Source organism: Nerophis ophidion, linkage group LG08 (assembly GCF_033978795.1).
Source record: "Nerophis ophidion isolate RoL-2023_Sa linkage group LG08, RoL_Noph_v1.0, whole genome shotgun sequence".
NCBI classification, from domain to species: Eukaryota; Metazoa; Chordata; class Actinopteri; order Syngnathiformes; family Syngnathidae; genus Nerophis; species Nerophis ophidion.
In genome coordinates, this window is record NC_084618.1 from 28,943,481 (window position 1) to 28,961,337 (window position 17,857).

At 40.7% G+C, this 17,857-nt stretch overlaps 1 protein-coding gene across 6 annotated transcripts in view; it reads left to right on the forward strand.

Annotated features, from left to right (window-relative positions):
* The first annotated feature begins 5,748 nt into the window (after positions 1–5,748).
* The window catches only part of cdk5rap2 (CDK5 regulatory subunit associated protein 2), a 68,193-nt gene continuing 56,084 nt past the window's right edge, over positions 5,749–17,857 (forward strand). For 2 of the 6 annotated variants that reach the window (XM_061908204.1, XM_061908210.1), the window contains exon 1: positions 11,555–11,637. In XM_061908204.1, the coding sequence (XP_061764188.1) occupies positions 11,570–11,637 (68 nt within the window). In that variant the 5' untranslated portion in view covers positions 11,555–11,569. Of the gene's footprint in view, positions 5,966–6,368; positions 6,471–6,571; positions 6,591–8,038; positions 8,062–11,554; positions 11,638–17,857 lie in introns of those variants that run through there. The other 4 variants (XM_061908206.1, XM_061908207.1, XM_061908209.1 and 1 more) reach the window with 4 other exon arrangements.

A 17,857-nucleotide genomic window follows, 5' to 3' on the forward strand; every position in this document is an offset into this window, starting at 1 on the left:
AGAGGTTTTAAAATAATTTGGGCATGCTTTCTTTTACCGCATGCCTTTGGTAAGCGCGGGAGTGAGAAGAGGTTTTAAATTAATTAGCGCCCCGGCGGCAATTCAAGGAAATACGGTATAATGGGGCGATATAGCTCGGTTGGTAGAGTGGCCGTGCCAGCAACTTGAGGGTTGCAGGTTCAATTCCCGCTTCCGCCATCCTAATCACTGCTGTTGTGTCCTTGGGCAAGACACTTTACCCACCTGCTCCCAGTGCCACCCACACTGGTTTAAATGTAACTTAGATATTGGGTTTCACTATGTCAAGTGCTTTGAGTCACTAGAGAAAAGCGCTATATAAATATAATTCACTTGACATCAAAATATAATTTGAGTGTCCACCCTGAGTTCGGTAGGTTAAGTTAAGTTAAAGTTAAAGAACCAAAGATTGTCACACACACACTAAGTGTGGCGAAATTTGTCCTCTGCATTTGACCCATCCTCCTGTTCCACCCCCTGGGAGGTGAGGGGAGCAGTGGGCCACACCCGGGAATGTTTTTTGTGATTTAACCCCCAATTCCAACCCCTGATGCTGATTGCCAAGCAGGGAGGTAATGGGTCCCATTTTTATAGTCTTTGGTATGACTCGGCCGGGGTTTGAACTCACAACCTACCGATCTCTGGGCGGACACTCTAACCACTAGGCCACTGAGTAGGTGTGTAGATGTTGTGAGTTCAAACCAAAGACTGTAAAAATGGGACCCATTACCTCCCTGCTTGGCACTTAGGATCAAGGGTTGGAATTGGGGGTTAGATCAACAAAAATTATTCCCAGGCGCGGCCACCGCTTCTGCCTACTGCTCCCCTCACCTCCCAGGGGTTGATTAAGGGTGATGGGTTAAATCCAGAGAATATTTTCGCCACACCTCGTGTGTGTGTGACAACCATTGGTATTTTAACATAATTTCAGAATGTTATTTATATTATATACATCAATCAATGTTTACTTATATAGCCCTAAATCACTAGTGTCTCAAAGGGCTGCACAAACCCCAACACAAACCACTACGACATCAATCAATCAATCAATGTTTATTTATATAGCCCTAAATCACAAATGTCTCAAAGGACTGTACAAACCATTACGACTACGACATCCTCGGAAGAACCCACATAAGGGCAAGGAAAACTCTCACCCAGTGGGCAAGGAGAACTCACACCCAGTGGGCAGGGAGAATTCACATCCAGTGGGATGCCAGTGACAATGCTGACTATGAGAAACCTTGGAGAGGATCTCAGATGTGGGCAACCCCCCCCCCCCCCAGGGGACCGAAAGCAATGGATGTCGAGCGGGTCTAACATGATACTGTGAAAGTTCAATCCATAGTGGCTCCAACACAGCCGCGAGAGTTCAGTTCAAAGCGGATCCAAGACAGCAGCGAGAGTCCCGTCCACAGGAAACCATCCCAAGCGGAGGCGGATCAGTAGCGTAGAGATGTCCCCAACCGATACACAGGCAAGCGGTCCATTCTGGGTCTCAACTCTGGACAGCCAGTACTTCATCCATGGTCATCGGACCGGACCCCCTCCACAAGGGAGGGGGGGACATAGGAGAAAAAAGAAAAGAAGCGGCAGATCAACTGGTCTAAAAAGGAGGTCTATTTAAAGGCTAGTGTATACAGATGAATTTTAAGGTGAGACTTAAATGCTTCTACTGAGGTAGCATCTCGAACTGTTACCGGGATTGCATTCCAGAGTACTGGAGCCCGAATGGAAAACGCTCTATAGCCCGCAGACTTTTTTTGGGCTTTGGGAATCACTAATAAGCCGGAGTCCTTTGAACGCAGATTTCTTGCCGGGACATATGGTACAATACAATCGGCAAGATAGGCTGGAGCTAGACCGTGTAGTATTTTTTACATAAAAAGTAAAACCTTAAAGTCACATCTTAAGTGCACAGGAAGCCAGTGCAGGCGAGCCAGTATAGGCTTAATACATGTCATCACGGACTATAAAGCTCCGGCAAGGAAATCCATCCCTCTCCCTGATGAGCAGCCGCTCAACCTGGACACAGCGGATGTCCGGAATACCCTGAGTAGAGTGAACCCCCGGAAAGCAGCAGGACCTGATGACATTCCGGGCAGGGTGCTTGAGGGATGTGCAGACCAGCAATCCTGGGGTTCTCACAGACATCTTCAACACCTCACTGACCCAGGCTGTGGTACCATCATGTTTTAAAATGGCCACAATCATTCCAGTGCCTAAAACACCTGCAATCTCCTCCCTCAATGATTATCGCCCAGTGGCACTTACCCCTATTATAATGAAGTGCTTGAGAGGCTGGTAAAGGAATACATTGTCTCCAGACTTCCCCCCACATTCGACCCATACCAGTTTGCTTATCGCCCTAACCGCTCCACAGAGGACGCCATCTCCTCTGCACTCCACCTGAGCTTAGAACATCTGGAAGGAAAGGACACACATGCAGATATTGTTTCTGGACTTCAGCTCGGCGTTCAGCGCCATCATCCCTCAGCACTTGCTGAGCAAACTGGCCCCCCTTGGATTCAGTACCCCCCCTATGCAACTTGCTGCTTGACTTCCTCACAGACAGACCCCACTCTGTGAGAGTGGGAGACCACACCTCCAGTGCCGTCTCCCTGAGCACCGGCTCCCCCATTGACCGCGTCCTGAGTCCGCTGCTGTTCACGTTGATGACCCATGACTGCTGCGCCAGGTCCACTACTGACCACATTGTGAAGTATGCAGATGACTGAACAGTAGTGGGCCTCATCCGTGACAACATCGACATGGACTATAGGGAGGAGGAGAAACATCTGGTTGACTGGTGCAAAACCAACAACCTAGTCCTGAACGTCGACAAGACCAAGGAGATAGATCATTGTCGACTTCAGGAAGCACCAGTCCAGCCACACTCCACTCTTCATCAAAGGCACAGTGGTGGAGATGGTAAGCAGCACCAAGTTGCTGGGGGTGCAGATAATTGACAATATGACCTGGTCCATACACACCGGAGCTCTTGTAGGTTAGAGTGTCCGCCCTGAGATTGGTAGGTTGTGAGTTCAAATCCCGGCCGAGTCATACCAAAGACTATAAAAATGGGACTCATTACCTCCCTGCTTGGCACTCAGCATCAAGGGTTAGGATTGGGGGTTAAATCACCAAAAATGATTCCCAGGCACGACACCACTGCTGCCTACTGCTCCCCTCACCTCCCAGGAGGTGATCAAGGGTGATGGGTCAAATGCAGAGGACACATTTCACCACACCTAGTGTGTGTGTGACAATCATTGGTACTTTTACTGTAACTATAGCGAGCCTACTGACCAACTGCATCTCTGTCTGGACTGGAGCTTGCAGTTCCTCAGACTGGAAGTCTCTGCAGAGAGCGGTGAGGACGGTGCAAAAGATCATCAGGACTCCTCTTCTTCCTATCCCGGAGATCGCTAAAAGCCGCTGCCTGACCAGGGCTCAGAAAATCTGCAGAGACTCCTCTCACCCCCAACAAGGACTGTTTTCACTGCTGGACTCGAGAAAGAGGCTGCGCAGCCTCCGTAGCAGAACCTCCAGGTTCTGTAACAGCTTCTTCCCTCAGGCTGTGAGAATTTTGAACGCATCATAATAATCCCCTAAATTCCCCCCCAAAATGAATGTACTCGCTGGAATATAAAAACAGTATAACATACATCCAAAAAAGTAAGTGTATATGGAAAAGTGCAATATATTTATCTGTACTATAATCTATTTATTTATATCTGCACCAGTGTGGAATTGAACTCAGTCTCTGCCTGATTCCTTGCTTCTTGTTCAGTTTAACAGATAGTTGGTGCTTGAACCTGCCAGAATGGGTCTTTAATTTACCAAGCTTTGATGTAAAGTGAAAGGTTATGAAACCCTGTGCTATGAAAACATGAGCTAATGCAACAAAATGTTGTTCTTATTTGCACTGTAAAGTTCAAATTTGAATGACAATAAAAGGAAGTCTAATTCCGAGTCTTATTCATGTGGTTTGCTAATTTTTCTCGACTGGTGCACTAATATCATGTGTTTTATTTTTGTTTACATGTGTAGCATAACCTTCAAAGATACAGAGCATTGCTGTTGCGACATCTAGTGGACACATTTAGAACAGCAGTTTTTTTTCATTCAAAAATTTGGGCTTATTTTAATAATTCGCAAAACTCATCCCGCGGGCCGGGTAAAACCTGTTCGCGTGCCCGTACGTTTGACACCCCCTGGTCGAGTAGCTTTCATTTTAACCACGGCTCTTTCGATAAGAGGGTCTTGAAGGAGTTTGTTAAACTACGATTAATGATGGCCGACTTCCCGTCTATTTTCAAACATGGGCTCTTCAGACTTGTATGTCCTCTAATGATAGATGTCTCTATCAATTTTCGTGATGATACCGGGATCCGGTTTCAAGGGGTACTTTTTTTCCCTAAATTTCAAGGGGGCGCTACTGTGTCAATTTAAAAATGTTGCGTTCACGCCTCGGAAAATATACAATATTTAGCCAAACCTGATGCGGCTGCAAAACAAATGTATCGTAGAAGGAGGATAATAATAAACAAAGCAATTTCAATTAAGACTTTGCAGCTATTTTCCTCTGGGGCCCTAAATATGAACACGTGTAGTTGTGCAGATTGTAAACATGCTGCAATTAACAGCTCCACCACAAGAGGTCACTATTGTGCAGCACACTGAATATGTGCCCAAACAGGCGAGCAAACTGTTTGGGTTGTGAATACCTTACAATGCACCACGAAGATTGCATTATTAATGTTTCTACTTTGCCCTGACGGTCTAATATCATGATCATAATATTTTGGGGGGAAATAGCAGAATGATTAAACATGCATTCCGCTATTTTGCATCAAACTCAGATTACACGTATTAACATTTTTAATATATTTTACAACGATAAGGATATAAACTTTTTATACACTGTAATTGTGTCGTCAAATAATAATGAAAAAAGCCACGTACTGTAAGTCAAAAACAAATACCGCATTTCCCTGAATTACCGCAGGGCATATAGTATGCGCCTGCCTTGAATTACTGCCGGGTCAAACTCGCTTCGCAAAATAATTAGCGCATGCTTAGTATTACCGCCTGGTCAAACTCGTGACGTCACGAGAGACAAATCCCCTGTCATCATTTTCAAAATGGATGAGGCTGATTTCAATACCGGTGATTTGAAATCGCATAAAGCGAAGAAGATTAAGAGCTATTCGGTAAGATTTAAGGTCCAAGCTTACATCACACTCAAATTTTTACTGCATGCCTTTGGTAAGTGCCGGAGTGAGAAGAGGTTTTATGATAATAAGCGCATGCTTACTTTTACCGCATGCCTTTAAGCGCAGGAGTGAGAAGAGCTTTTAAATTGATTAGCGCCCGGGCGGCAATTCAAGGAAATACGGTAAGTGGATTATTTATTTGACTGACAATTTTGTTTTTAAGCCACCCCGAACCGCTCAAACTGTTTGTTTTGGCCAATCGCTTGTTGACAGTATCCGCCCAGCTACCGCGTTGCGTTCACGACTCGTAGAAAATCCAAATTTTCTAGGGACGCTTTCCTTTACACGTCAGCAAGTGAATAAACAAATCGAAATAAGACATGATTTAACCCTGGATAAAGAAAACATATGTGTCTCCTTATTTTCATACAAAGACTTATAACATCCATTATCCATCATACTGAGCCGAATGTCGTTTTGTTCAACTCACTCCGACGCCCCTTGAAGGCACATTGCCAGGCTCCGACGTGCACAGCCGTGACGTTTGTTGTAGCACGATGGCGGTAGCCTAGACTCTTTTTGAATTTCGTCCCGCTTTCCTGGCTTTCAAGCGCATATTTCCGGCGGAATGCCACGTTGTTACGCGAGAAGCTCGGAGTAGGAGAAGCCGCTACCATGGACTCCGTCGTCGGGGACGACCTGACGCTGCCCATTGACTTTAACGGAAGGTAAAAACTCCCAAGCTAGCTGGCTAACGGTTAGCATGCCAAGGCTCCGACTAACAATGTACATTTTTAAAACAAATTGCCTGGGCCCCGTCTATTTACTGGACGGATACTGGTATTTACATTGCATATCCGAGTATATTCAGCTGTAACATACTGTTTTAATTTATCAATTTACTAATTATGTCTTAACGCAATTATGGTTTTCCTAAAACCATAGCAATATGACAGTAAGTTGGCGCGTTCATACATAGCTAGTTTAGACTTAAGCAGTAATAATTTATTTGTAGTTTTTGGGTCTTTATTGTAATGTTATACTGCATAACAATGCCTGAGGTGACGTAAATTATACTAGCGCCGAATAGCTGATGCTGATTGGCTGGTGGGCTTCCGGGTGCAGCAAAGCGGAAGTAATCAGAGTCAATCTTGCAACGGGGGAGAGTTCCGTTAGTTCCAGAATGCAGACTCGTCTTGTAGCTTCTTCTCCCGCGGACGGATGAGCATCCCGGTGAGCGAAACACGGTCACGATGTATTTCTGCTTTGTATATTGCTTCTGCCGTAGACATCTTTTCTGCTGTGTCGTAGACGTAGTGCGAGCATCCTCCCTGCAGTGTCTTGTAATCAGAGGTGGGTAGAGTTGCCAGAAATTGTACTCAAGTAAGAGTACTGTTACTTTAGAGATGTATCACTCAAGTAAAAGTAAGGAGTAGTCACCCAAATATTTACTTGAGTAAAAGTCAAAACTACAGTGGGGCAAAAAAGTATTTAGTCAGCCACCGATTGTCCAAGTTCTCCCACTTAAAATGATGACAGAGGTCTGTAATTTTCATCATAGGTTCACTTCAACTGTGAGAGACAGAATGTGAAAAAAAAATCCAGGAATTCACATTGTAGGGATTTTAAAGAATTTATTTGTAAATTATGGTGGAAAATAAGTATTTGGTCAACCATTCAAAGCTCTCACTGATGGAAGGAGGTTTTGGCTCAAAATCTCACGATACATGGCCCCATTCTTTCTTTACTTAAAGGGGAACATTATCACAATTTCAGAAGGGTTAAAACCAATATATATCAGTTCCCAGTGGCTTATTTTATTTTTCTACTTTTTCCTAAATTTTACGTCTCCTGGAATATCCCTAAAAAAAAGGCTTTAAAGTGCTTGATTTTCGCTATTTGCGATGCCACTGTCCATTTCCCTGTGACGTCACATAGCGATTTCAATACAAACAACATGGCAAATAGCACAGCAAGATATAGCGACATTAGTTCGGATTCAGACTCTGATTTCAGAGGCTTAAGCGATTCAACAAATTACGCATGCATTGAAACAGATGGTTGGAGTATGGAGGCAGATAGCGGAAACGAAATTGAAGAAGAAACTGAAGCTAGGGACGGCGTGGCGCAGTGGGAAAATAGCCGTGCGCAACCCGAGGGTCCCTGGTTCAATCTCCACCTAGTACCAACCTCGTCACGTCCGTTGTGTCCTGAGCAAGACACTTCACCCTTGCTCCTGATGGGTGCTGGTTAGCGCCTTGCATGGCAGCTCCCTCCATCAGTGTGTGAATGGGTAAATGTGGAAGTAGAAAAGGGCTATACAAGTACAACCCATTTATTTATCATTTAAGCTATTGAGCGAATAGCTATTGACGCTATTCGGCCATCCTAACGCTATTCTGCGTTAGCACCGCCGGTAAAATCTGCAGACCAACCGATCAGGACTTTCGCATTGACACTGGATCAACTGAAATCCGTGGATTGGTAAGTGTTTGTCTCGCATTAAATGTGGGTGGAAGGAAACGCTGGATGCAAATACAACTACAAATGTATATACAGGTAGCCTAAATAGCATGTTATCATCGATTAGCTGGCAGTCATGCCGCGACCAAATTTGTCTGATTAGCACATAAGTCAATAACAACAACACTCACCTTTGTGATTTATTTGACTTTATCGTTGGGAATGCATTTGCTGTGAGTGTTGCAGGATATCCAGACATTCTTGTCATCTCTGTGCCATCTCTGTCATAGCATCGCCGGTAAAAACCAAACAAAGGACTTTTGCATCTCTTGACACAGGAGCAACTTAAATCCGTCGATTGGTAAGTGTTTTTTTGGCATTAAATATGGATGGAGGGAAAGGCTGGATGTAAATATAGCTGCAAATGAGGGATAATGCTGCAATATGTACACACAGCTAGCCTAAATAGCATGTTAGCATCGATTAGCATGCCGTGCTAATCGATGCACATCCTACGTAAATCAACTTGAATCTGTCAATGATCATGTTACACCGTCCTACAACACACCAACGAGGCATGATGTCTCCAAGGTACCGGCAAACAGTCGAAAAAACAGAAAATAACAGAGCTGATTTGACTCCATGCGAGTGATGTGTTAGGGAAAAATGGCGTTGACGACCGATGTGACGTCACGTTCTGACGTCGTCGGTCAGAGAGCGATAAACAGAAAGGCGTTTAATTTGCCAAAATTCACCCATTTAGAGTTCGGAGATCGGTTAAAAAAATATATGTTTTTTTTCCTGCAACATCAAGGTATATATTGACGCTTACATAGGTCTAGTGATAATGTTCCCCTTCAACACGGATCAATCGTCCTGTCCCCTTAGCAGAAAAACAGCCCCAAAGCATGATGTTTCCACCCCCATGCTTCACAGTATGTATGGTGTTCTTGGGATGCAACTCAGTATTCTTCTCCCTCTAAACACGACGAGTTGAGTTTATATAAAAATGGATACATGGATGATACAGCAGAGGATTGGGAGAATGTCATGTGGTCAGATGAAACCAAAATAGAACTTTTTGGTATAAACTCAACTCGTCGTGTTTGGAGGAAGAAGAATACTGAGTTGCATCCCAAGAACACCACACCTACTGTGAAGCATGGGGGTGGAAACATCATGCTTTGGGGCTGTTTTTCTGCTAAGGGGACCGGACGATTGATCCGTGTTAAGGAAAGAATGAATGGGGCCATGTATCGTGAGATTTTCAGCCAAAACCTCCTTCCATCAGTGAGAGCTTTGTATGGTTGACCAAATACTTATTTTCCACCATACTTTACAAATAAATTCTTTAAAATTCCTACAATGTGAATTCCTGGATTTTTTTCACATTCTTTCTCTCACAGTTGAGGTGTACCTATGATGAAAATTACAGACCTCTGTCTTCATTTTAAGTGGGAGAACTTTCACAATCGGTGGCTGACTAAATACTTTTTTGCTCCACTATATGTTGTGAAAAAACTACTCAAGTACTGAGTAACTAATGAGTAACCTGTTCGTTTAATGATTACGGCAACAAATAATGCACAAAAACATAAAAATAGCAATGAGCAAATTCAGAGCCAGGAATATTTCTTAAGCAACTAAAACAATAATATATATTACATAATAATACATTAAAATAAAAAAAATAAGGCAAATTGAGCCACAATAACTTAACAGCACCATAGGCTCAGTAGGCATTCATTGATTGATTGATTGATTGATTGATTGAAACTTGTATTAGTAGATTGCACAGTTCAGTACATATTCCGTACAATTGACCACTAAATGGTGACACCCCAATAAGTTTTTCAACGTTAATCAATTACTTAATAAATGACCAAGTCGAGGTAATCTACCTCATATATACATATACATACACACGCATATCATATATATATATATATATATATATATATATATATGTGTGTGTGTATACATACACACATATCATATCATATATATATATATATATATATATATATATATATATACATACAGTATACAATTTATATTTATTTTGCTGATTTTGTTGACACGTTAAAGGTGTTTTAATCAATATACATGCATGTTTAACATATCAATTTCTATCTTTCATGAAGACAAGAATATAAGTTGGTGTATTACCTGATTCTGATGACTTGCATTGATTGGAATCAGACGGTATAGTGCTGATAACGTCCACGTTTTCAAATAGAGGAGAAAAAATGTTCCTCCTTTCTGTCTAATACCACATGAAAGTTGTTGGTTTTTGGCATCTTATTTGTCCAGCTTCCATATTCGTTTTTATACACTTTGGCGGCAAACTCCGTAGCTTGCTAGCTTGTTTGCGCTGGCTTTCGGAGACTCTTCTTTTGTTAGCGCAGGCGCGATGGAGCGGCACTTTTATTGTGAGGATAAGAACTGTGCGATCAGTCTTTAGGCTTTTGATGGGAAGTACGGTTGAAATAAAAAGTGTCTTCTTTCCTTTACACTTTTGATTGATTGAAACTTTTATTAGTAGATTGTACAGTACAGTACATATTCCGTACAGTTGACCAGTAAATGGTAACACCCCAATACGTTTTTCAACTTTTTTAAGTCTGATTCTACGTGTGACGGTCACGTGACCACCTGGCTCTGTTTGATTGGTCCAACGTCACCATTGCCTGCATGTGATTGGTGAAACGCAGGCATGCGTAGATCCTACTGTGAATGTGTGTCTGACATAACCAAAACAAACAAAGCGTGCATTAACAGATCGATAAAAAAAAAGTAGCGAGCTGAATGTAGATAAATGGAGCGGAGTAAAAGTAGTGTTTCTTCTCTATAAATATACTCAAGTAAAAGTATGTTGCATAAAAACTACTCTTAGAAGTACAATTTATCCCAAAAGTTACTCAATTAGATGTAACAAAGTAAATGTAGCGCGTTACTACCCACCTCTGCTTGTAATAATGAGTAGGTGTGTGGACGAGAAGACGACGTGATCCAGGTGGCCAGCATGGCATAGTAATCCAAGATGTGAGCTGATCTGAGCGGTGTGCATTACCTGCCGATTCAAGTTCAACAGATATTTCATATACCGTATTTCCTTGAATTGGCGCTAATTAATTTAAAACCTCTTCTCACTCCTGCACTTACCAAAGGCATGCGGTAAAAGTAAGCATGCGCAAATTATTTTAAAACCTCTTCTCGCTCTGGCACTTACCAAAGGCATGCAGTAAAAATGTGAGTGTGATGTAAGCTTGGACCTTAAAGGGGAACATTATCACCAGACCTATGTAAGCGTCAATATATACCTTGATGTTGCAGAAAAAGGACCATATATTTTTTTAAACGATTTCCGAACTCTAAATGGGTGAATTTTGGCGAATTAAACGCCTTTCTATTATTAGCTCTCGGGGCAATGACGTCACGTGTCACCTAGGTAGTCAGTCCGCCATTTTCTCAAACACATTACAAACATTGAGTCAAATCAGCTCTGTTATTTTCCGTTTTTTTCAATTGTTTTCCGTTCCTTGGAGACATCATGCCTCGTCGGTGTGTTGTCGGAGGGTGTAACAACACGATCAGGGATGGATTCAAGTTGACTTACGTGGAGTGTGCATCTATTAGCACGGCTTGCTAATCGATGCTAACATGCTATTTAGGCTAGCTGTATATACATATTGCAACGTTATGCCTCATTTGTAGCTATATTTGCATCCAGCCTTTCCCTCCACCCACATTTAATGCCAAACAAACACTTACCAATCGACGGATTCAAGTTGCACCAGTGTCAAAAGATCCGAAAGTCCCTCGTCTGCACATTTTACCGGTGACGCTACGAAAGGCATGGCACTGAGATGTATGGATACCCTGCGACACTCAAAGCAGATGCATTTCCAACGATAAAGTCAACGAAATCACTAGGGTGAGTTTTGTTGATGTTATTGACTTATGTGCTAATCAGACATATTTGGTCGCGGCATGATTGCCAGCTAATCGATGCTAACATGCTATGTAGGCTAGCTGCATGTACATTTGTAGCTATATTTGCATCCAGCCTTTCACTCCACCCACATTTAATGCCAAACAAACACTTACCAATCGACTGATTTAAGTTGCTCCTGCACATTTTACCAGCGATGCTACGACAGACATGGCACAGAGATGTGTGGATACCCTGCGACACTCAATCGTTGGTTAGAAGGCGATCGCCGAATAGCTTCAATAGTTATTTGCTCAATAGCTTCAGTTTCTTCTTCAATTTCGTTTTCGCTATCTGCCTCCATACTCCAACCATCCGTTTCAATACACGCGTAATCCATTGAATCGCTCAAGCCGCTGAAATCCGAATCTGAATCTGAGCTAATGTCGCTATATCTTGCTATGCTAACCGCCATGTTGGCATCACTAAATGACATCACAGGAAAATGGACGATGGATTTAAAGATAGCAAAAATCAGGCACTTTAAAGCCTTTTTTTGGGATATTCCATGATGGGTAAAATTTTGAAAAAAACGTTGAAAAATAAAATAAGCCACTGGGAACTGATTTTATTGGTTTTAACCCTTCTGAAATTGTGATAATGTTCCCCTTTAAATCCTATTGAGTAGCTCTTAATCTTCTTCCCTTTATGAGATTTCAAATTACCAGTATTGAAATCAGCCTCCTCCATTTTGAAAATTATGACAGGGGAAGTGTCACTCGTGAAGTCACGAGTTTGACGAGGCGGTAATACTAAGCATGCGCTAATTATTTCGCGAAGCAAGTTAGACCCGGCAGTAATTCAAGGCAGGCGCATACTCTATACCCTGCGGCAATTCAAGGAAATATGGTATTTTAAGAGAAAGGGGAGTTCACTCTGGTGCCTCTGAAATTGTTGGATGGGCTAACACAGCTGTTTCCAAATAACTCGGGTCTTGTGTTGTGTCGATTGGTGTGAATATGCAACACTGCCAGGTGAATGTTCTTGCACATCTTGATGGGTTTTGTGTTTTTGTTCCTCTTATGTGGTGAAAGACTTCCGCTTCAATTGACAGGAAGCAGCAACTCTGTGTGATGCAATGATTGACTTGTTTTTTACTGGGTCTTATTGTTTTAAAATGTTGGAATTTAATTAATTATTAAGTTAAAGAACTGTGATTATTCAATTATTGTGTGTTGTTAAAATGTTTTTTTTTCCTGCATTTCAGGGGAGAAGTTAGTTTTTTTTATGAGTCACGAGGGCTGGGCGATGTGGCATTTTATAAATACCTCAATATTTTTAGGCCATGTCACAATACACGATATATATCTCGATATTTTTTCCTTAGCCTTGAATGAACACTCTGCATATAATCACACCAGTATGATGATTCTACGTGTCTACATTAAAACATTCTTGTTCATACTGCAATAATATATGCTCATTATAAACTTTTGTGCAAAGAGGGAAATTACAACTAAGTCAATTTACCAAAACTGTATTTATTAAACAGTTATTAAGCAGTGGCACATATGTTCATGTCATTTCCAAAACAGAAAGTGCAAAATTGTCAGACACATTTTAAAACAAGCTATTAATGTACATTTGTGCATGATGTCACCAAGATGACTTATCAAAACAACACAAAATTAAAGTGTACTTTTTGTACAGAACGCTACTACAATCGTTGAAAACAAATAAAGTGCACTTTTGTGCTTGATGTCACACAAGATATTTCAATAAGTGTCAAACAAAAATAAGCTGCATGATAGGAAATCAAATAGTGTATGTGCTGTGTTGGATCCGCTTTGGACTGGACTCTCGTGGCTTTGTTGGATCCATTATGGATTGAACTTTCACAGTATCATGTTAGACCCGCTCGACATCCATAGCTTTCGTCCTCTCCAAGGTTCTCATAGTCATCATTGTCACCGACGTCCCACTGGGTCATCATTGTCACCGACGTCCCACTGGGTGTGAGTTTTCCTTGCCCTTATGTGGGCCTACCGAGGATGTCTTAGTGGTTTGTGTTGTGGTTTGTGCAGCCCTTTGAGACACTAGTGATTTAGGGCTATATAAGTAAACATTGATTGATTGATTGATGTCTTTTGCTATGTGGTAGGTTACTGTGGACGTTATCTCTGTCTGTTGTTAATTTTTTTTTTGTTCATACGGTGTTTATCTGGAAAATAGTTTCTTTGGCATTTGGTTGGTGTCACATGAAACAGAGATGTTGAAATGCGGAGTAAGCACTCTTCATTCTCTAGCAGTTGACTTTTCAAGTGATGCTACATTAGCAGTGCTGCTACTTTTTGTAGCAACACTTTTGCCCCATAAATGTTGAACATATTCCCGCTTGAAGCCAAACAACCGCCAGACGATGGATCCCGTGTTTTTTTTCTTGGGAATTAATTATTCTTCCATTTGTTACCAGATTCGCACCTTCTCTCTCTCGTATTACCACCCGCACCGCACCGTTAACACCACAGCTAACGTTACCATGTCTCTACCGCTCTGCTCCGCGGGAGCGTGTGACGTTGCACACAAGGGACGTGTGTAAGAAAGTGCGCTTGTTTTACGTCTCTGTGAGAAGGAGAGAGAAGAAAGAGGGGGAAACGCATGCAGTGTAATACCCACTGCTAAAAGCAATTGTGTGAGAATTTATACTCGAATACCACGATATAGTCATTTTCTATATCGCGCAGAGACAAACCCGCGATATATCGAGTAGAACATACATATATACATAGGGCTGGGCGATATATCGATCTACTCGCCCAGCCCTATGTAGGACTATTTCGTCTAATAGTGGCTTCCTCTCTAAAAGACGCTGTTTAAGTTGATTCCAAACGTGTACATATTCTAAATATTAAAATTTCTCCTAACAGCATGTCCGAAAAGGAGTAGGAAGAATCAAAGTTTGATTAAACCCACCCTTCTTCACATCATATCAATCACCAACACATATGTTCACATCCTGTTTTGTAGCATTTTTGTAGCACAATTTAAGTACATAAATGAATTGTGAATACCACAGTTATCTTGAATGAATAGTGCAGTCAGTTACGAGTCACTTAATGAGTTTAATGATATGTAATATACAGTAAAATTCAAGATGTACTTTGCAAACACTTTTGGCTTGAACAACCTCTTAAAGTGGATCATATGAGTACTTTGTTTGACTTATTTGCTTCAATCATGGCATAATTGAATCCCACATACTAATATGCTAAAGGTCATAAGTGTTGCATGACGTGCATACAATTGTCTTGGATTAAATTTTTCTTTTAAAGTTATTTTTCTCCTCTCTTATTGAGAAGAATTACTTTAAATATTGGGGTAGCAGGGTTGTTTGTGACCCAATAACTGTGACCCAATTCATCGCTGCATTTCACTTGAATGAAAAAAAAAATTAACATTCCAAATAGAGACATGTTTGTGTTGCTAGTAGTTTTGTTCCGATACCCAAAATGTAATACTAACCGTCGATTATTATTACCGGATTACATTAAAGTGATCTAAAAACCGTTATTGATAACCACACTTTGATAAAATAATAGACCGACTAGCGTTAGCTTGCTGGCTTAAATGCTAACATGAAAACGAGACATTAATGTCTTTCCCCATTAAGAACTGTCATACTCCAATCTAATTGATTGGAGTATGACAACCTCAACAACCTCCAATCTAATTGATTGGAGGTTGTTGAGACAGCAATGAACACATTGCTGTCTCAACAACCAAGTGACAGCATTACTTTGAACATAAAAAATGTATTGTCTTAGCACAAAGTGATCGATCTATTCCGGACGATGTCGAGTTAAAACAGACGAAAGTTTTTTCAACAGGAAACAAACTTGCGTGGATCGAAAAATTAAGCAAATTGATCAGCCAGTTTGCATTTGTTAAAAAAAAACATTCTAAAACTTTTACAAATTAAAATGGAAGAAGATATATTTATTTAAACAAATCATATGGTTTTAATGAAGCAGAACACTATTTAATGTTTCCTCTGCCAAGAAAGTATATTGTATGTCTATATATTTTAGTTTTTAAAAAAAAAACATGGTTAAAATATTTTTGTGTGTTTACAAGTACTTTTTGAGCATATTCAAGAATTCCGCGGTAATGATAGCCGTGACCATTTTGGTAACAATAACTTTGACACATGAATATTATTTCTATCACCCTAATAAATGTTTGTTCTGTAATTATTACACAAAGCTGTTTGATTGTAGTATGCATCCTAGTTTTACAAACCCCGTTTCCATATGAGTTGGGAAATTGTGTTAGATGTAAATATAAATGGAATACTATGATTTGCAAATCATTTTCAACCCATATTCAGTTAAATATGCCACAAAGACAACATATTTGATGTTCAAACTGATAAACATTTTTTTTTTGCAAATCATTAAATTTAGAATTTGATGCCAGCAACACGTGACAAAGAAGTTGGGAAAGGTGGCAATAAATACTGATAAAGTTGAGGAATGCTCATCAAACACTTATATGGAACATCCCACAGGAGTGCAGGCTAATTGGAAACAGTTGGGTGCCATGATTGGGTATATAAAAGCAGCTTACATGAAATGCTAAGTAATTCACAAACAAGGTTGGGGTGAGGGTCACCACTTTGTAAGCAAATTGTCGAACAGTTTTAGAACAACATTTCTTAACGAGCTATTGCAAGGAATTTAGGGATTTTACCATCTACACTCCGTAAAATCATCAAAAAGTTCAGAGAATCTGGAGAAATCACTGCACTTAAGCGATGATATTACGAAATTTTGATCCCTTAGGCGGTACTGCATCAAAAACTGACATCAGTGTGTATAGGATATCACCACATGGGCTCAGGAACACTTCAAAAAACCACTGTCAGTAAATACAGTTGGTCACGACATCTGTAAGTGCAAGTTAAAACTCCATTATGCAAAGCCAAACCCATTTATCAACAATATCCTGAAACGCAGAGATCACCTAAGTTGGACTGATGCAAAGTGGAAAGGTGTTCTGAGGTCTGAGTCCACATTTCAAATTATATTTGGAAACAGATAACGTGGTGTCCTCAAGAACAAAGAGGAAAATAAACATTCGGATTGTTATAGGCGCAAAGTTCAAAAGCCAGCATCTGTAATGGTATGGGGGTGTATTAGTGTCCAAGGCTTGGGTAACTTACACATCTGTGAAGGCACCATTAATGCTGAAAGGTCCATACACGTTTTGGAGCATATATGTTGTCATCCAAGCTACGTTATCATTGACGCCCCTGCTTATTTCAGCAAGACAAGTGTTACAACAGCGTGGCTCCGTAAAAAAAGAGTGACGGTACTTTCCTGGCCCGCCTGCAGTCCAGACCTGTTTCCCACCGAAAATGTGTGGCGCATTATGAAGCGTAAAATACGACACCGTAGACCCCGGACTGTTGAACGACTGAAGCTCTACATAAAACAAGAATAGGAAAGAATTCCACTTTGAAAGCTTCAACAGTTAGTTTCCTCAGTTCCCAAACGTTTATTGAGTGTTGTCAAAAGAAAAGGTGATGTAACACACTGGTGAACATGTCCTATCCCAATTTATTTGGCACATGTTGCAGCCATGAAATTCTAAGTTAATTATTATTTGCACAAAAAAAAAAAAGTTTATGAGTTTGAACATCAAATATCTTGTCTTTGTAGTGCATTCAATTGAATATGGGTTAAAAAGGGTTTGCAAATCATTGTATTCCGTTTATGTTTACATCTAACACAATTCCCCAACTCATATGGAAACGGGGTTTGTAGTTTTGATTACCAAATTTGGAGATTATTGAATTGCCTTCTAAAATTGCAAATTTGAACGATGTCTATGACAAATATGGCAAATTAGCATCAAGCTAGCATATTTTAAAAAGTGGAGTCTTACTGTACGTTCAAGTGTTTTCTATCAAATATAGTTGTTTTGTTGGCATGGAAAATTGCAACATTATCTAGAGTAGGGCACGGCATAATGGCCGTAAACTGTTTCGGTCAATGTCGATAATTATTTAGATTTTTTATCAACTATTACAAATAAGGATCAGGAAAAAATGTTTGTTTTTATTTCAACTGTACTCTTTCTCTGATTATCATTCCCTTAACTACAAAGGCAGAACAAAAAGAAAACGTCAACACAACTCGAGGTGGGTGAAATAATTGATTTT